Source organism: Cebus imitator, unplaced genomic scaffold (assembly GCF_001604975.1).
Source record: "Cebus imitator isolate Cc_AM_T3 unplaced genomic scaffold, Cebus_imitator-1.0 Scaffold435, whole genome shotgun sequence".
NCBI lineage: Eukaryota > Metazoa > Chordata > Mammalia > Primates > Cebidae > Cebus > Cebus imitator.
In genome coordinates, this window is record NW_016107750.1 from 69,028 (window position 1) to 88,632 (window position 19,605).

At 48.7% G+C, this 19,605-nt stretch overlaps 2 protein-coding genes across 2 annotated transcripts in view; both read left to right on the forward strand.

Moving 5' to 3' along the window:
• POLDIP3 (DNA polymerase delta interacting protein 3) overlaps positions 1–16,170 on the forward strand; it is a 30,302-nt gene extending 14,132 nt beyond the window's left edge. The window contains exons 4-9 of the mRNA XM_017510279.2: positions 1,149–1,244; positions 3,863–4,042; positions 4,620–4,697; positions 8,538–8,667; positions 12,341–12,407; positions 13,934–16,170. Of these exons, the coding sequence (XP_017365768.1) occupies positions 1,149–1,244; positions 3,863–4,042; positions 4,620–4,697; positions 8,538–8,667; positions 12,341–12,407; positions 13,934–14,111 (729 nt within the window). The 3' untranslated portion in view covers positions 14,112–16,170. The remainder of the gene's footprint in view (positions 1–1,148; positions 1,245–3,862; positions 4,043–4,619; positions 4,698–8,537; positions 8,668–12,340; positions 12,408–13,933) is intronic.
• A 1,352-nt stretch (positions 16,171–17,522) lies between these two features.
• Positions 17,523–19,605, forward strand: part of RRP7A (ribosomal RNA processing 7 homolog A) — a 7,972-nt gene continuing 5,889 nt past the window's right edge. Inside the window, exon 1 of the mRNA XM_037731993.1 lies at positions 17,523–18,164. Coding sequence (XP_037587921.1) covers positions 17,688–18,164 — 477 coding nt within the window. The 5' untranslated portion in view covers positions 17,523–17,687. The remainder of the gene's footprint in view (positions 18,165–19,605) is intronic.

A 19,605-nucleotide genomic window follows, 5' to 3' on the forward strand; every position in this document is an offset into this window, starting at 1 on the left:
CCATGTTGGTCAGGCTGGTCTTGAACTCCCAACCTGAGGTGATCCGCCCGCCTTGACCTCCAAAGTGCATGGATTACAGGCGTGAGCCACCACACCCGGCGAGACAGGGTCTCAGAGTGACCCTCTACGGTCATTCTGTCCTCCAGGCTGGAGTGCAGTGGTGCAGTCATGGCTCACTGCAGCCTTGACTTCCTGTGCTCAAATGATCCTCCCACCTTAGTTAGCCTCCTGAGTAGCTGGGGTCACAGGTGCACACCACCACATCTGGCTAACTTTTATAGAGATGGAGTCTTACCGTGTTGGCCAGTCTGGTTTCGAACTCCTGAGCTAAATCGATCCTCCCGCCTGGGCCTGCCAAAGTGCTGGGGTTACAGGCACAGGCGTGAACCACCATGCCTAACATTATTTTACTTAACGCAGATTTGTGGTTGTGGTTATATTCTTATCCAATTTTGTATAATTCTTTTTTACTTTGTAACTCAAAAATTTTTCTGTGACATTTCACATTTACTGTAAACGTTTTTAGTAACTGCAGAATCCATTGAGTTGACATTCCAGTTTTATTGAAACCATTTTCCTGTCATTTTCACTGCTAAAAATCCTTCTGCTAGCCGGGTGTGGTGGCTCAGGCCTGTAATCCCAGCTACTCGGGAGGCTGAGGCAGGAGAATCGTTTGAACCTGGGAGGCAGAGGTTGTGGGTGAGCCAAGATCGTGTCATTGCACTCCAGCCTGGGCAACAAGAGTGAAACTCCATCTCAAAAAAAAAAAAAAAATCCCTCTGCTATGAACATCTTTGTAGATAAAGCTTTTTCTAGGGTTTGGGTTTATTTCTGTAGGCCATATTAACAAGGATGGACTTTCCAAGCCAAAGGATATGAATAAACATTTTAGGGACTCTGGATTGATACTGAGCCCACTGGGAAAAAGGGACTTCTGGTGTGCCTGTAAGTTGTAGGACTTTGACTGCAACTTGTGGGCAGGGAGTCAGCCTGTCAGGACCTGGGCCCCAGTCTCCCCAGGCACCATCACCCCTGTGCCCACTTCTCCTTTGGTCCCTTTCTCCAGCAGCCATCTCCTTGCCATGCCTGTTCTAGATGTCTTTTGAGGGCCCACATGCATATTTACTTATATTTCTTTATATTCTCAGAATTTATATGACCTGGATGAAGAAGATGATGGTATAGCTTCCATTCCTACTAAACAGATGAAGTTGGCAGCCTCAGGTGGCTTTCTCCACCACATGGTATGGCATTTCACCTTTTTCTTACAGTGTGTTTGATCAGGCAGGTGGGAGAGGTGGTGGCAAAGAGAGCCTTTCAGTGCAGAAATATTTCTTTGTTTGGGCCGTAAGATTTTCAGAGCTGGAACTAGTCTGAGCCCTTAGTTTTATAAATGCTGAGACTGGGTTGCCTACTGATTTAAGGCAAGTAGAGTACAGGGCCGCAGCTCCCAGTTGCTGTGTTTGAGACAGTATAGGGAAATGTGAGTAACCCCACAGTGGGGCTCTGTTCTTTCCTTGGTGGCTGGCCATTCTGCATGCTGGGTGACTCTCTGTGGTCAGCAGGTCTGGTGCTGCTCTTGGAGTCTGGATTCCCTTAGTTGGCATTAGCAGGAATACATGTCACCTGATCTGTGGGCTCTACCAGGTGCAGCCTGCACGCTGGGAAAGCTTGTTAGACTAGAGTGCTGTCCAGGCATCCAGAGAAGGAAAGAAAACAGCATCTGGGAGCATCGGGGAGGTCCATGCTGCTCCACCTCGCGGTACAGCCAAGTGTCAGGCAGGGAGGCCAGTGGGCTGCCAGGTAGGTCCTTGTGGCAGACACCTCTTTAATTTTTCCTTCAGAAGCTCAAAAACTCAGTTTTGGTTACTGTTCTGAGTGTGGACCAGTCTCCTGGTTACTAATTAAGAGAAATGTGAAGCCAGCAGGGTGCAGTGGTTCACATCTGTAATCCCAGCACTTTGGGAGGCCTAGGTAGGCAGATTACCTGAGGTCAGGAGTTTGAGGCCAGCTTGGCCAACTGGTGAAATCCCGTCTCTACTAAAAATAAAAAAAATTAGCCAGGTGTGGTGGCGGGTGCCTGTAATCCCAGCTGCTTGGGAGGCTGAGGCAGGAGAATCTCTTGAGTCCGGAGGTAGAGGTTGCAGTGAGCCAAGATTGTGCCACTGCACTCCAGTCTGAGTGACAGGGCGAGACTCTGTCTTAAAAAGAGATACATTGTGAAGCTGAATGATGCCAGTTGTTTCTTTACAAAGGGACCAGTCCTTTCCAATAATTAGACTGCTCAAGTCTGCTACCAAGGGAACTGTCAGCTTGCTCAGTGAGTCTCTATCCCTATTGGATACCCTAATTAAATAAATGTCATATTTATACTAACGCATATTGTACCCAGTGAGATGGGTACTGTTGATTACCCTCTATGGATGAGGAAGCAGGCATGGAGAGGTGAAATCAGCCTGCTTGACATCACTCAGCTGAGGAGAAGCCATGGATCTGAAATGGAGCCTGAGCAGTCTGGGTCTTGGGGCACCGTGGGTAATCACTGTGCGGTCCTGGCTCTGGAGGCTCAGAAAGCTGTGAGGAATGTGGAATCCAGCATGGGGATCACTCAGACTTTGAGAAGCGTGGTGAATTGCCCATGCCCTGATCTGCCTCTCCTGCTGCATTCCTCCCATCTCCCTGGGTCAGTGCCTATAAACACTGCCCTAAATCAGCAGGACCCCCTGTCACTTCTGCATTATGCACTGTCTTCCTCACACCCATGAATACAGGGGAGTTTGTTTCCAAAGGACCACATCTAGATGGGAGGGTCTGTTTTTGGTTATCTGCACTGCTGACTGCCAGCATGTCCCTGACAGTCTGGGAGCTGATGAGGCCAAGGCTGTGTGTGGCACCGCTGGATGGTCAGAAGAGGAACCAAAAAGCTGAGTTCTGGTCCCCCTCCCCCGCCTTTTTTTTTTTGAGATGGAGTTTAGCTCTTGTTACCCAGGCCGGAGTGCAATGGCGCATTCTCGGCTCACCGCAACCTCTGCCTCCTGGGTTCAGGCAATTCTCCTGCCTCAACCTCCTGAGTAGCTGGGATTACAGGCACGCGCCACCATGCCCAGCTAATTTTTTGTATGTTCAGTAGAGACGGGGTTTCACCATGTTGACCAGGATGGTCTCGATCTCTTGACCTCGTGATCCACCCGCCTCGGCCTCCCAAAGTGCTGGGATTACAGGCTTGAGCCACCGCGCCCGGCTGTGGTCCGTCTTAAGAGTGGTGATCAGCACATTGTGATAGAACCATATCTAGGAATGAACTTACCTCAAGCTTCTGGCATTTCAGTTTTTTTTTTTTTTTAAAGCAAAAGCAGGTTTATTAAGAAACAAAGGAATAAAAGAATGGCTACTTCATAGGCAGAGCGGGTCTTTTACATTTTTTGTAGAGATGAGGTCTCACTGTGTTGCCCAGGTCCGTCTTGAACTCCTGGGCTCAGCAGTCCTCTCACCTCAGCCTCCCAGAATGCTGGGATGACAGGTGTGATCACTGTGACTGGCCGATCACACCTTTTCGCCTTCTGACCAGCCTCAAATTGTGGGATTTTTAGAAAGTCTTAAGTGGTATGGATGAGCCTGTGACTCCTAGGTAAGTTTCCAGGCCACTGCTGCCTAGATGCTTCCTGCCAGGAGGGTTCAGCTCTGTGGAAAGTGGCTTCTGTGAGTGTGTGCTCAGCCTGTGTGCTTTTCTCTCCTCCTGTCCCTTCCCTCTGATGGCTGGGAGGCATCAAATGTTCATGCTCTCAGCAAGCTGTCAACTCCTCGGGGCTTCTTCAGAACATTCCAGATCTGGCTTCTCAGATTTCTTTCTGTCTCTGTTTAGGCTGGGCTAAGCAGTTCCAAGCTTTCCATGTCCAAGGCCCTCCCTCTTACCAAAGTGGTTCAGAATGACGCATACACAGCTCCTGCTCTCCCCTCCTCTATTCGAACAAAAGCCTTGACCAACATGTCCCGGACACTGGTGAACAAGGAAGAACCCCCCAAAGAGCTGCCACCTGCTGAGGTGAGATGACGGTGGTGACCCCAGCAGTTAGGGGTCAGGAGAGCTGTATGCTCTGTGTATCTCATTGCATCCCCATAACGCCTTTGTGAGGTGGGCATTGCCACCCGCATTCTATAGATGAGCAAACCAAGACCTAGGGACTCTTGCCCTCAAAGCTTGCAGGCTAGTGGAGATAGCGGACCTGCTGAGAGATTGTGGTATCTGGTGATACGATAGAGGCTCTCCCAGAAGAAAGCGTTTAGGAGTGCTGAGGACAGAGCATCTTATTCCAGTTGAGAAGTCTGGGGAAAAGGGTTCTTTTAGCTGAGTGGGTCTGGAAGCATGAGCCATTAGGTAGATCCTTCCAGACAGAGGCTCAGGGCCTGAGAGGCTTGCATATTTGGGAGATGGGAGAGGGTCCATGCTTTTAGCATAGAGTGGTGGGGCCGTAGTGGACACTGAAGTTCAGGGGGCCCCATTGTGGTAACTCCATGGAGCTTTCCTCTGGGCCTTCCTGGTCACGTGCCTGGAGGAATTTCTGTTGCGGGAGTGCTCATCAGCTATCCAGCTTCTTGTAACGCTCTTGTCTCTGTGGCAGCCTGTCCTCAGCCCATTGGAAGGCACCAAGATGACTGTGAATAATCTGCACCCTCGAGTCACTGAGGAGGACATTGTTGTAAGTATTGTGACCTACTGGAAATTTAAATCTCAATTTACCTCTGTGGCAAAGGTCTCTTAAAAACCCCCTCCTTAGGTTTGATGACTGCTGAGACTCACCAAACTCAGCACATAGTCACACTCAGGGCTGAGACTAACAGCAGCAAAAGGATGCAGAGGAAATGACTCATGGGGTGAAGTCTGGGGAAACCAGGCGCAAGCCTCCAGAGGCCCCTCCCAGTAGAGTTGCACAGGATGCTGGGTGCAGCTTGCAGCGTTGTGACAACACATGGGACACCAGGGAAGCTCATTAGGGTGCCCAGGGGTTTTTTTGGGGACTGGTCACTTCGGCATTCTCTGTGTAGCACGTACCAAAATTCCAGACACCCAGAAGGAAAGCAGGTGTTGGAGCAGAAACCATGCTGTTTGCACAGTTCAGGCACCGTGAACTGTGGGATGGCAGGAGCCCTCCTGAGATCTGAGTCTCCAGATGCCAGCCAAGGGCCACCTCTGGAATCAGGCTTTTCAAACAACAGCAGTCAGGCCAGCTGCTTCACTGTTCTGCATGGCTTCTAAACCACGGCCAAGTGCCTGGCCTGAGTCTTAGAAGTTAGGGGATATCTGTGCTGTAATGGGTCCTAAATGGGATCCTTTCATCCCATACTGGCAGTATCCAGTAGTTGTATTTTCTTGTGAGTCTTTGGAACTTTCTGCGTCCTTTGGAGATTTTACGTAATGATTCCAAAGTGAAAGAAGGGAGATGGATTGGTGGTCTCTGCCTTCCTGGTTCATCCTGTCCCACCGCATGGCAGTCATGGGCAAAACCTGTCAAGTGCCTGTGAGTGGGGTTCTAGATGCAGCTAGGACTTCTTTTCAACATCATTTTCACTCTGGCACCCAAAAGAGCCATTAGTTTAGAAATCCAGGCATATTTTGACCTGTCAGATCATGAAATGAATATAGTTGGAGAATCTAGCCTCTCCCTGCAGCTGAATCCCAGACTAACAACCCACACTGGCCACCACATTTGTTAAATTTTTTTTTTTTTTTTTTCTGAGACAGAGTCTTACTCTGTTGTCCAGGCTGGAGTGCAGGCTTACTGCAACCTCCGCCACCCGTATTCAAGCAATTCTCCTGCCTCAGCCTCCCAAGTAGCTGGGATTACAGGCATGCACCACCAGGCCCAGCTAATTTTTGTATTTTTAGTAGAGACAGGGTTTCACCACTTTGGTCAGGCTGGTCTCGAACTCCTGAACTCGTGATCCACCCGCCTCAGCCTCCCAAAGTGCTGGGATTGTCAGCGTAAATTTTTTTTTTTTTTTTTTTTTTTTTTTTTTTTTTTTTTTTTTTTTTTTTTTTTTTTTTTTTTGAGATGGAGTCTTCCTCTATCGCCCAGACTAGAGTACCATGGCACGATCTTGGCTCACTGCAACCTCTGCCTCCCGGATTCTAAGCAGTTCTCCTTGCCTCAGCCTCCTGAGTAGCTGGGATTACAGGCACCCACCACTACCGCCTGGCTAATTTTTGTATTTTTAGTGGAGACAGGGTTTCACCATGTTGGCCAGATCTCGAACTCCTGGTCTCCTGGTCTCGAACTCCTGATTTCAAATGATCTGCCCACCTCGACCTTCCAAAGTGCTGGGATTACAGGTGGTTAAATCTTCATTGTGAAATACACGTGCTGTGAGATGGATGTTAGAACTACGCAGGGTCACTGGCATGTCCTGTGGCAGGGACAGTGCTGTGAATGTTGCACATGAGGATGGAAACTATCCTATTTTGTGTAATACTTGACAAGTCATAAAGAATTAAAGCTGATTGCTGGGTGCAGTGGCTCACGCCTGTAATCCTAGCACTTTGGGAGGCCAGGGTGGGTGGATCACCTGAGGTCAGGAGTTCAAGACCAGCCTGGCCAATATGGCGAAACCCCGTCTCTACTAAAAATACAAAAATTAGCCGAGCATGGTGGCGGGTACCTGTAATCTCAGCTACTCGGGAGGCTGAGGAAGGAGAATCGCTTAGAACCCAAGAGGTGGAAGTTTCTGTGAGTTGAAATTGTGCCATTGCACTCCAGCCTGGGAGACAGAGTAAGACTCACTCTCAAAAAAAAAAAAAAAAATTAAAGCTGTTTATAAACGTAGTAACAACTGCCATTTATTGAGCACTTGCTGTGCGCCAGGCACTTTAGGCAGACTGTCGGAAGATACATTATGGTGGAAAACTAAACGCCAGTCATGATCAGCACTCAGAGGAAGTCAACTTCTCTTCTACCTGAATAGGCAGTGTAGAGAGGATCAGGGTAATAACATTGGAATTACACCCAGTATTTATAGTTGGCCCTCCATATCTGTGGCTTCTGTATCCCAGAACCACTGAAGGATAATACTCATTAACCAACCACTGAATGAAAGTACTCAAAATTCAGAAAATAACAGTATAATGAGAAAGAATACGAATTTTAGAACTACAGTATAACAACTATTTACATAGCATTTACATTGTGTTGGGTATTACAGTGATCTAGAGAAGATGTATACTGGATGAGGTGCACAGGTTATATGTAAATACTACAGCATTTTATAGCAGGGACTTGAGCATCCACAGATTTCAGTATCTGCGAGTGGTTCTCTAACCAGTCTCCCGCTGGTGCAGAGGGACATCTTGTTTTGATATTTATCCTTAAAAACAAATCATGTTAAGGGTCTTTTCATAAACTTTCTCTTTGCCCTCACAGCAACCTGTGAAGGCATTTGAAGGTGAAGAAGTGGCATGAGTGCTAGTCACCCTCTGTCTGTCTGCACATTCTGCTCCCTCTCTGGCCTTGTGTGTAAAATGAGGTGGAGGGCCGGGCGCGGTGGCTCATGCCTATAATCCCAGCACTTTGGGAGGCCGAGGCAGGTGGATCACAAGGTCAAGAGATCAAGACCATCCTGGTTAACACGGTGAAACCCCGTCTCTACTAAAAATACAAAAAATCAGCTGGGCATGGTGGTGCATGCCTGTAATCCCAGCTACTCAGGAGGCTGAGGCAGGAGGAGAATTGCCTGAACCCAGGAGGCGGAGGTTGCGGTGAGCCAAGATCGCGCCATTGCACTCCAGCCTGGGTAACAAGAGCGAAACTCTGTCCCAAAAAAAAAAAAAAAAACGAGGTGGAGATTGGAGTCAATGATGTGTGCAAAGCACTGCCTTAAAAATTATCTCAGTTGAGCTTTCCAATAACCCTGGGAAGTGAGCTAATCCTTTTTATTTTCAGAAGAGGAAACAGGCTCAGAGAAGTTAAGTAACATGCTAGACATTTCATAGCGGATAGGAAGCAGAGCCTGGGGATCACACTCAGCACTATCCAACTTAGAGTGACTGACTGTCCCAGTTTTGTTAGGGACTCTCCTGGTTTTAGCACTCAAAGTCCCATGTCCAGGGAAAGCCGTCGGTCCAACCAAACCAGGACTCTGGGTAGAACTACAGAATTTGTATTTCTAACAGATTCCCAGGTGATGTATTGCAGCTGTCTTTCTTTGTATACATTCATTCTCATGACAGGGCTCTCTGATTTTCATAACTGTTTTAGCCCTGTTGTTGAGGTGGGCACTGAAGACTTTGGTGGTGGCTTCCTGGGAGGTCCCAGGTGATACAGGGCTTGTAAGTCCAAGCCCATTTCTCACTGCTGACCTCATTTGGTGCTGTGTTGAGGCCTGTGGATGTCTCAGGAGTACCGCCTACAGTGGCGCCTCCCTGCAGTCTCGGGCACAGGGGCATATTTAGCTGCAGTGGAGCCACCATACCCCAGGGCCTTCAGCATGCATGAGTGGCAGGCCATCAGAAATTCTTCCCTAATCCCAACCCCTGTTATTCTATGCAGGAGCTTTTCTGTGTGTGTGGAGCCCTCAAGCGAGCTCGGCTGGTCCATCCCGGGGTAGCAGAGGTGGTGTTTGTGAAAAAGGACGATGCCATCACTGCATATAAGAAGTACAACAACCGGTGTCTGGACGGTAAGTTCGGGAGAAAACAGCCCCTGACCCTCCCACTCCTCTCTACTTGCTGTCAGGTAGCAGGCCTTCCTGGGGAAGTCTCTCTGAGATGGGTGGAACTCATCCCTGGGGCCTCCTCTGCATCAGGAACCACTGTGCAGTCCCTGAGTAGTGCTGAGCTGTGGCTTACACAGGGCCCTGGGTTTTCACCCAGCCCTTAAGCTTTTGAGCCCAGGAAAAAGAAAAATACCATTTTTCCACGGATGGTTCTGTTAAGGGGTCTTGCCAGGGAAGTCAAGAGCCACAGCTTTTCCCTTCCAGATGTTGGTCTGCTCACTGCTAGGGCAGAGGTTCCTCAAAGGCCTGGAGTTTTGTCTCAATGTTGGCATCTGGGTAAGAGCTGCTCCTAGTGGGTGAACAACAGACCTTACTGACTTCAGGTTCTTATTTTTCATCTCTAGACAGCCTGTAGAGAATAATTCTGTCTGCCATGCTCCTTTTCCACTCATTTGTTCTTTCAGTATGTATTGAGTGCCTACTGTGGACCAAGGCCCTGTGCTAGAAGTGGAGAAGCAGAGACTAATAAAACAATACAACAGTAAAAAAATTACAAATAAAAGACCTGGAGCCTTGGCTAAATCTTGGCACCTGGGTGAGCTCCCCTGGGTGAGTCAGTGGAGTTCTGATTTGATTTCCTCATGGCTAATGATGTGGAGCACCTTTTCATGTGCTTATTGGCCATTTGCATGTCATTAAAAAAAACTTAGTTTTTTTATTTTTGGTTTAGTTTTAAATTTCTGTTGTTTTTGATTTTTGTTTTTTTTTTGTCATATGCTTGGTGTGGAAAGACACTTATTTTTCTTCTTCTTCTTCTTTTGAGTCTCACTTTTTTGCCCAGGCTGGATGGAGTGCAGTGGCATGATCTCAGCTCACTGCAACCTCCACCTCCTGGGTTCAAGTGATTCTCCTGCCTCAGCCTCCTGAGTAGCTGGGACTACAGGCACATGCCACCACGTCCAGCTAATTTTTTGTATTTTTAGTAGAGATGGGGTTTCACCATGTTGGCCACGCTGGTCTTGAACTCCTGACCTCAGGTGATCCACCTACCTCAACCTCCCAAAGTGCTAGGATTACAGGCGTGAGCCACTGCACCTGGCTGTCTTCTTTGGAGAAGTACCTATTCAGAATCTGTCCACTTTTTAATTAGGTTCTTTATTATTGAGTTGTAAAAGTACTTTACATATTTTTTTAGTCCTTTATCAGAAAAGTGATTTACCACTGTTTTCTCCCATTCCGTAGGTGTTTTGGATTCTCCTTTTTAATGTATTCATATGCTGTATAATGACTTTTTGGTCAGCAACAGACCACATATATGATAGTGGGCCCATAACATAATACCATGTTTTTATGGTACTTTTTCTGTTTAGATGTGCAAATACAGTTGCCTGCTATATTCAGTAGAGTAACATGCTGTACAGCCAGGTGTGGTGGCTCAAGCCTGTAACTCCAGCACATTGGGAGGCGGAGACAGGAGGATTGCTTGAGCCTAGAAGCTGGAGACCAGCCTGTGCAACGTGGCAAGACCCTGCCTCTACAAAAAATAAATCAGCTAGGCGTGGTGGCATGTGCCTGTAGTCCTAGCTGCTGGGGAGGCTGAGGATCACCTGAGCCTGGGAAGTTGAGGCTGTAGTGAGCTGTGATCCTGCCACTGCACCTGGAATGTATTCCCATGGTTAAATGATACATGACTATATGTGCATTTATAGCTATATAATATTTTCTAAGCATTGCTTTAACTGCATTCCATGTTTTGGTATATCATGCCTTCATTTTTGTTCATCTTGAATTATTTTCTAATTTCCTTGTGATTTCTCCTATGAATCATTGGTTATTTACGATTGTTTTAATTTCCATATATTCATTCATTTCCCAGATTTTCTTCTGTTCTTTGAATGTTTAAGGAGAATATGTATTTTGTTGTTGTTAGGTGGAGTGTTCTGTAGATGTCTATCATGTCTAGTTGCTTTATAGTGTTAAAGTGCTGTTTCATTGTTGATCTGCCTGGTTCTATCTAGTATTCAAAGTGAAATATTGAGGGGTTTTTTGTTTGTTTGTTTGTTTTTGAGCTGGAGTTTCCCTCTGTTGCCCAGTTGCAGTCGCTTGGTCTCTGCTCAGTGCAAACTCTGCCTCCTGGGTTGAAGCGATTCTCCTGTCTCAGCCTCCTGAGTAGTTGGGATTACAGGCGCCTGCTGCCACACCCAGCTAATTTTTGTATTTTTAGTAGACAAGGGGTTTCACTATATTGGCCAGGCTGGTCTAGAGCTCCTGATCTGAAGTGATCCGCCCACCTAGTCCTCCCAATATGCTGGTATTACAGTGTGAGCCACCACACCTGGTGAGATCTTTATTACTGTTTGTCTGTTTCTCTCACTTCTATTTATTTTTATTTTATGTATTTGAGGCTCTGTTGCATAAATATTTATGATTGTTTTCTTCTTGGTGAATTTACCCTTTAAATTCCCTCTTTATTGCTAGTAACATTTTTTTGGTTTGTTTTAAAGTCTATTTTAGTTTATGTTAGTAATAGCTAATAAGTAAGTAAAACACCAGCTTTTTTAGGGTTGCTATTTAGGTGATACATCTTTTTTCACTCTTTTTTGAGATGGAGTCTCGCTCTGTTGCCCAGGCTGGTATGCAGTGGTGTGATCTTGGCTTACTGCAACCTCTGCCTCCTGGGTTCAAGCGATTCTTGTGCCTCAGCCTCCTGAGTGACTGAGACTACAGGTGGGCATCACCACACCCAGGTAATTTTTAGTATTTTTAGTAGAAACAGGGTTTCTGCCATGTTGGCCAGGCTGCTCTCAAACTCCTGGCCTCAAGTGATCTGGCCTCCTCAGCCTCACAAAGTGCTGGGATTACAGGCATGAGCCACCGTGCCTGGTCCACTCTTACTTTCAATGTTTTTCTCTCATGGACTGTAAAAATGTATCTCTTGTAGAGAGAGTGTATAGTTAGACCTTACTGGTTATTTTTATTTTAATCCAATCTGACATTGGATTATTTAATCCACTCATATTTAATGTTGATAATTAGGTTTATTTCTTCCATTTCACTTTTTGGGTCCTCTTTAGTGGCTTTTCTTTTGCATTACATGAATAATTTTTTCCTAACATTTTAATTCCTTTAATGATAAAAGTAAGATATGGAAATATTACTTCTACATGGCCCTATTCCTTTTCCTTTTTTTTTTTTTGTGCTATTACTGTTACACATGTGACATCTTACATAGAGTGGCAGTGTGGTCTTCCTAGCAGTTAATCCTTTGTAGATAGAGTAGAATCCTGTGCATAATGCTTTTGATCGTCTTCACTTAATTTGATAGCAGAAACCTTTTCCCTTACTACTGGGATGGCTTCACATTGATCTCCTTTCTCCCTCACTTCACTCATCTCCTGTACAAAGTAAGGTTTGTTGCCATTTTGCCTCTTGGAGCCCGCATTGCTGAGGTTTCCTCGTGCCCTGGGATTTTCTTAGTGTCTGGCTTGGCTGGAACCATGCAGCCCTGTCTCCATCCATTGAGCCAGAACCGCCAGTGGTGGGTGCTTTGACCATTGATGATGGAGGTACAGCCTTTGTCCTCTTGTGTGAGGAGCTGAGGTCTCATAGCAGAGCCCTTTTCTCTCTCTTTTTTCAGGGCAGCCGATGAAGTGCAACCTTCACATGAATGGGAACGTTATCACCTCAGACCAGCCTATCCTGCTGTGAGTTCCAAAGGCCGGGTCCTGGGGAGAGGGAACTCCCTCCATCTTTTTATTCTAATGGGTAAACTGCCTGCATCACAGCTCTCCCTCATCCCCACATTCTGTTTCCTCTGTTCTAATGGCAGCTGGTTGTTTCAAATCCTTAAACTTGACCAAAATGGTTTGCTTTGTCATTTCCCCAGGGGTTGACCCTACAGGGGTTAGCATTATGATCTGGTTCTCAGCCTTCTGCTTTAGAAACATCTGAGCGGAGAATGGAGGGAGGCAGCTTGGGTTTCCCGCCTGTGTGCATTATCCGGGAACACAGACTCCACCTCATGATTGGCTCTGATGGAGACACCACCAGATGCCACCTCTCATTTTGTTCCCCAATGGGTTGGTTTTTTTTTAAGTTATTTTGAGAATCTCAATGTGTTGCCCAGGCTGGTCTCAAACTCCAAGCAACCCTCTCGCCTCAGCCGCCTGAGGAGCTGAGACTACAGGCGCTGAGACTACACTGCCACGCCCAGCTGGATTTGGCTTTAAGTACAATGGGAAGCCATTGAAGGCTTTTGTTACACACAGCTGAGTATACATGTCTGGCCGAGGACTGAGGGCTTTTTTGAAGCCTGAGATGCATAAAATGTGGAGATTGTGGGGACATCATGTTCTAGATAAGGAGGTAGATACAAGGGAAGAGCTTAGACTTGGCAAGGTGAGTGGAATAGGGTGGACAGGCCTGAAATAGAGTTTGAGATTTACAAAGACTAGGATTTGAACCCTGGGTAATGAATTGTGTGATTTGGATAAGTTCCTTAAACTGCGTTCTAGGAGTAAGTTGTATTCTAAAAATATTTCTTAAAGTTTGATAACCTAACAAGTTTGGGAACCACTGGGCTAAACAGAGCTAAATCTGTTTCACTTTTGGGCTTCTCAGGTTGTGAGATATCTTAATGATATGCTAATGTATGTTACCATCCAGGAGAAACACGCAGTGAGTGTTTCCTAAACGTAAAACCTCAATTAGCCAGGAGTGGTGGAATGCACCTATAGTCCTGGTTACTTGGCGGGGCTGAGGTGGGAGGATCTCTTGAGCCTGGAAGATAAAGACTGCAGTGAGCCACAATCATGCCACTGCACTTCAGCCTGGGTGACAGTGAGACTGTCTCTAAAAAACCCTCACAAAACCCTAGAACATAGCACTGCCTGCATCTCCATTTTCTCATCATTAAATAAGAAAAACGCACCCTGGGCCACATGGCAAGACCTGGTCTCTACAAATAATTTTAAAATATTTGGCAGACATGGTGGTGCACACCTATAGTCCTAGCTCCTCAGGAGGCTGAGGCAGGAGAACCACTTGAGCCCAGGAAATCAAGGCTGCTCTGAGCTGTGATCGAGTTGCTGCAAGATGGAATGAGATGAAGGGGTCTGGAAAGTGCTACACCCAGTGCCTCACCCATGACAGATGCCCAGTAAATGGTGGGTCCCCTCCCCATCTAAGGAAAAACTGACAAGAACTTTTGCCCCTTCTCTGCTCTCCACAGGCGGCTGAGTGACAGCCCCTCGGTGAAAAAGGAGGGCGAGCTGCCTCGCAGGGTGAACTCTGCCTCCTCCTCCAACCCCCCTGCCGAAGTGGACCCTGACACCATCCTGAAGGCGCTCTTCAAGTCCTCAGGGGCCTCTGTGACCACGCAGCCCACAGAATTCAAAATCAAGCTTTGAGCAGGGGAGTGAGGCAGCCAGAAGTGGGGGCAGAGGAGGGTGGCTCTGTTTCCCCAAGGCAAAGCTTGTGACCAATGGGCCATCGGACTGGAGACCCCTGAGCGTGGGCAGGGTCGCCGGGGGTAAAGCGCTTCCTCACTGGATGGGACCCGCATTTCTGTGTTGTGTTCTGCCCCGTGCTCTTCTCTGTTAACATTTCCTGTAGTATGTTTCTTCTCCATCTCATTGCCAAGGTAGGCTTGTGTTTTTCAGAGCGTGCCTCCCCCAGCCCCAGCCGGAAGTGGATTTTTTATTTGGAAATGGTACACTAAATTCTCTGGGTGGCTTTCTTGTGGCCCCATAGGATGCAGGGCAGGGGCTGTCTGAAGGACCCTGGTTTTTCCAGGGGCCACGGGGCTGCCTTTCCTTTGTGTACGTTAAGCTTTTCAAATAACACGTGTTGGAAAGCTCTGCCATCCTGACGGGAACCAGTTCGGCCTGAGAGCTGTGCCGCTCCTCTGCCTGGTCAGTGGAGATGCCTGGGTGGGGAGCAGTTCTCAGGCCTCTTGTCCTCTCCACATTAGCTCCAGGCCTCACTAGTGACAAGGGCAGGATGAAGCTGCACCACCGCGAAGAGTCTGTCCAGTAATGTGCTTGGCTTGGAGGCCCACACTGCAGCTGCCCAGAGGTCGTTCTCCAGAGTTCACCTTGCCCTTGAGTTGTGCTGAATGCCCCACCCCAGGTCTTTTTCCCTTCTGGGTGTCAGTGCTGGGAGGGGGGTTGTGTTGTGAGCCCTCTCGGTTCTCACCTAGCCTGGCACTCGTCACACCCTGGTTTTGGTGCAGCTGCCAGCTCTCCTCTGGTTGGGCCTTTCAAAGGCTCCACCTTCCATTCTGCAACCCCGGGTCAGGGTGGGGTTGGGGCTTATTTGAATGCGAGAGGTTGGTTTGCTCCTGGCTCTCCATTTCTAGCCTTAGTTGTCTACAGGACAGTGGTCAGGGATGCCCAGAGGCATATATCTAGCTGCCGCCCAGCATTCCCACTTTTGTGAGTGACCCATCCGTCCATGACCAGAGGGATATTTTTCTGCCTTGGCACAGGAGGAGGAGTCAAGGGAACAAGACAACTCTACTAGGCAAGCTGTTTCCCCAGCATAGGTGCCAGCAGTGGGCACAAAGCTATAGAGCCCAAGGGCTGTCCCTAAATTACCAGGAGAGTGTTGCCCCTGGTGTCACTGAGTGGTCCCCTGCTGGTTGGAACTGAAGGGAATCCAGGTTGGCAGAGCGGGAGGGAAGCAGGATTCTCGGAGCTCTGCAGATTCAGTTGCAAGTACTGGGAAAGGTGCATGCTGGAGACAGAGTGCCCAAGACTTGCTTGAGGCTAGCCCAGTGAAGAAAAACCCAGAAATTCATTTTCCAGAGGTCAGTCTGTCAGGCAGGAAGGACCTAGGGTTTGAACCCAGCTACAATCCTCAGGCTCTGAGGTTCCCCAGGCCAGGAAAGGCCAAGGAAGGGGCCTGGTGGTGCTCCACTTCCAGTTCTTTAAAGATGCTGCTTTTTATTCTCTTAATCCCTTCAAGTGGGTGCAGACTGACTTCTTGTTAACAGCTGGAAGACATTCCTCCTACACTTTACCCTTTCTGGCCCAAGAGAGCACCCAGAAGGCAGTAGGACCTGGCTTTTCAGGTACTGGGAACGGGGCTCACTGCTTGGACTTTGCTTAGGGTTGGGATGGTAAATATCCTGCCACGAGGCTTTACCCTCCCCTCTAGTCCCAAAGCTGATACATTCTGGTTGTCACAGTTTCATTGAGCCCAGCTGCAGCCATCTGGAGCTGGTGCTGTAGGTGATTATCTGGTACATTGAGGGGACCTGTTTGCCGCCTCCACTGTATAAGCTGTCACCTTGGGAGACAGGGAAGAAAAGGTGGTGGGCCAGTCCTGTGTCCTCCTCCATCTCCACTTCCCATGCCCCTGCGTTACCCATCTGTTTCTTGTGCAAAAAGAGAGGAAGAGGCATTAAGGGATGAAGGGTGATTATGTATTACTTATCCATTTCTGAATAAACATTTGTTATTCCTACCTTTGAGTTGTCTTTTTTCTTTTCTTTTTTGAGACGGAGTTTCACTCTTGTTGACCAGGCTGGAGTTCAATGGCGTGATCTCGGTTCACCACAACCTCCACCTCCTGGGTTCAAGTGATTCTCCTGCCTCAGCCTCCCGAGTAGCTGGGATTACAGGCATGTGCCACCACACCTGCCTAATTTTTTGTATTTTTAGTAGAGATGGGGTTTCTCCATGTGGGTTCAGGCTGGCCTTGAACCCCCAACCTCAGGTGATCTGCCTGCCTTGGCCCCCCAAAGTGCTGGGATTACAGGCATGAGCCACCATACCCGGCCTTTTTGATTTTTCTTTTTTTGAGACAGAGTCTCATCTGTTGCCCAGGTTGGAGTGTAGTGGCACAGTCTCAGCTCACTGCAACCTCCTCCCAAACTCAGACAATCTTCCCACCTCAGCCTCCTGATTAGCTGGAACTACAGGCAAGTGTCACTACACCTGGCTAATTTTCGTAGAGATGGGGTTTCACCATGTTACCCAGAGTGGTCTTGAACTTCTGACCTCGGTGGTCTGCCTGCTTCAGCCTCCCTAAGTGTTGGAATTACAGGCGTGAGCCAGCATGCCCAGCCAAGGGTTTTGATCTTTAGGGATTTCAACATTTGGGGTGCAATTTATTATTTAAAAAATAGGTTCTTGCTATGATGCCAGGATGGTCTTGAACTCCTGGGCCCAAGTGATCTGAGCCACTGCTCTCCACCAGGGATGCAGATTATATGAAATTCCCCTCTAGAAGGTGGGGTCCTGATTCCAAGTGGGCTCTGTTACTAATGGCAGCTGCTGATGGAAAAATCGGAATCCCTCACCCAGTTTCTAGGCCTAAGCCAGGCCTCAGACCCAGAGGGCCACTGGTTGAAAGGGAGGCTGGAGTGCAGTGGGGCAATCTCGGCTCACTGCAGTCTTCACCTCCAGGGTTCAAGCGATTCTCTTGCCTTAACCTCCCCAGTGTCTGGAATTACAGGCGTGCGCTACCACGCTGGGCTAATTTTTGTACTTAGAGATGGGGTTTCACCACGTTGGCCAGGCTGGTCTGGAACTCCTGACCTCGTGATCTGCCCCTCTTGGCCTCCCAAATTGCTGGGATTACAGACATGAACCACCGCACCTGGCCCCTCTGAAAACTTTATCCATGGCCGGTCCCGGGTGTCTTCCTCCAGGCCTGACATCTGTGATGTTCAGTCTCTTATCTAACCACCCACCTGACATCTCCCCCTGGTGGCCTAATGGGCATCTCCATATGGCCCATAGAGAACTGATCTACTCGATTTCCCCAAGCTGGCCTCTCCTGTGGTCTTCTCGCCTCAGTCGGCAACGTCATCCTCTTAGTTGCTCCAGCCTGAAAACCTAGGAGCCTTCCTGGATTTCTCTTACACTGCCTATTTAGTGTGTGAATGCATGAGTGGAAAGTTGAGTTCGCACTCGTGACTGACTGGGGTCAACGCCCACATTCGCTCCTACTTTGCGCGCGCTGTTTTGACTCCGCGGATGAAGATTGGGCCCTGGTGGCCGGGGCCGGGGAGGCGGGCCTGGAGCCAGGGGGCGGGGCAGGCGGCATGGAAGTGCGCTCGCGCCGGCGCGGAACCACAACTCCCGGCGGCCCCCGCGCTCCCGGGCGGCAAGATGGTGGCGCGCAGGAGGAAGCGCGCGGCGCAGGACTCTGAGGACCGAATCCCGAGCCCTCCCGGCTATGCAGGTAAGGGGTTTGGGGACGCGAGACTGGGGACGGTCAGGCATCGCCGGGAGGTGTTTGGGGGGTTGGCGGCGGCCAGGAGCGGCCGTACGGTTGGGTGTGAGCCCCGGCGTCCCCTGGTCCCAGGCTTGGCAGGTTGTGAGGCCCGCGCGGGGCCCGAGGACCCACGCGGCGCCCTTCGGTATGCCCACTCTCCCGGAGCGAGCCCGTCTTGGTTCACGCTTCTCTTGGGTGAGCCCATCCTCTTCTCGCCTCTACTCTTAGTCCAGCCCCCATGAGCTCTTACCTGGGCTCTTATGGGCCTTCTTACTTGCTTGCTCTTCTTTTCTTCTTGCCCCGTTTCTGTTCTCCACCCAGGTGCCAGAATATTTTTAAAGGTCATTTAAATTAGATCGTGCCTCACACTCCCACGATAGCCCCCACACCCGCTGCATTTCCTCCAGTGGCTTTATAAGGTAGCTCTAAAACAGGAACCAGATTTCTAAGTCTGCGTGGCCCACGTGGTCTGGCTGATGCTGACCTAAAGTTCTTTCTGTTCCTTTAAGGCAACATGCTTTTTCCTCTTCTGGATTTTTGCACGTGCTGTGCCAGTTTGTTGCACAGTGGCCTTCTAGTCTGAGTTTTAATGTTGCTTCCTCAAAGAGGCCATCCCTGATGGCCTATGGAAAGACGACTTCTGCCACCCTTTCACCCTGTATGTTTCTTTCATTACTGATACAAGCTTTCTGTGTGCTTATTATTAGTCTTCTCTATTATTGCAACTGAGCTTCCTGGGTTCAGGGACTGAAGCTCTATCCCAAACAGTAGTCTGAGGGAGGTGTGAGAAAAATAGCAGTTTCCAGCTTTATGAGGATTACAGTCATGGGTGTGCCAGCGAGTAACCAAAGAATCCCATCAGTATAGCCTACAGACTGGTAGAGAAGCTGTGAAGGCACAGGCACACCTGGCAGGAGGGGCTGGGGGAGATGCTGAGGCTCCCTTGAGAAGAGAGTCAGTTTGAGCTAAACCTGAAGGTTAGGGGGAGGGAAGAAGGCGACGTGCCAAGTAGAGACACCAGCGTGTGTGAGGCCCTGGTATACCCATGGGGAACAGGGAGAATCCAAGGTGGTGGGGGAAGGTGGTATGAGAAGAGGCCACAGTGGCAGGCAGGGTCTCACGGGGCTTCCAGCCATGGTTAGGATTTTGGTGTTCACTCCAAGAGCCGCAGGGTTTGAGCTTCCCTCTCATTGTGCCGCCATCTGTAATCATTGCCCATTTATCTTCTCTCTCCCCACACCAGCTTGGGAGGCCCTCCTGGGCAGACTCTGACAGCCTGCACAGGCTTAGCCGAAGAGTAGCGTAGGGGGTCGGTGAAGGGACGGATGGATCAGTGAGCAGATGGGACTAGACAGGGATGTGGACAAAGGAAGTTGTGTGAATGTCTTGCTGAACTCAGCTATTGGGTAGTCTCATTCCAGCAATGAGAGTATGTCTCAAAAAAGAAAGTATAATCTTAAGTAGCCCAAAGCTTTTTTATATATTACCCAAAGTTGTTTGAATTACATGTTTTCTTCCAAATTATACATGTCCATAATTTAAAAGTAGGAAAGTATAAGAAAATAAGGAGGCCGGGCGCGGTGGCTCACGCCTGTAATCCCAGCACTTTGGGAGGCCGAGGCGGGTGGATCACAAGGTCAAGAGATCGAGACCATCCCGGTCAACATGGTGAAACCC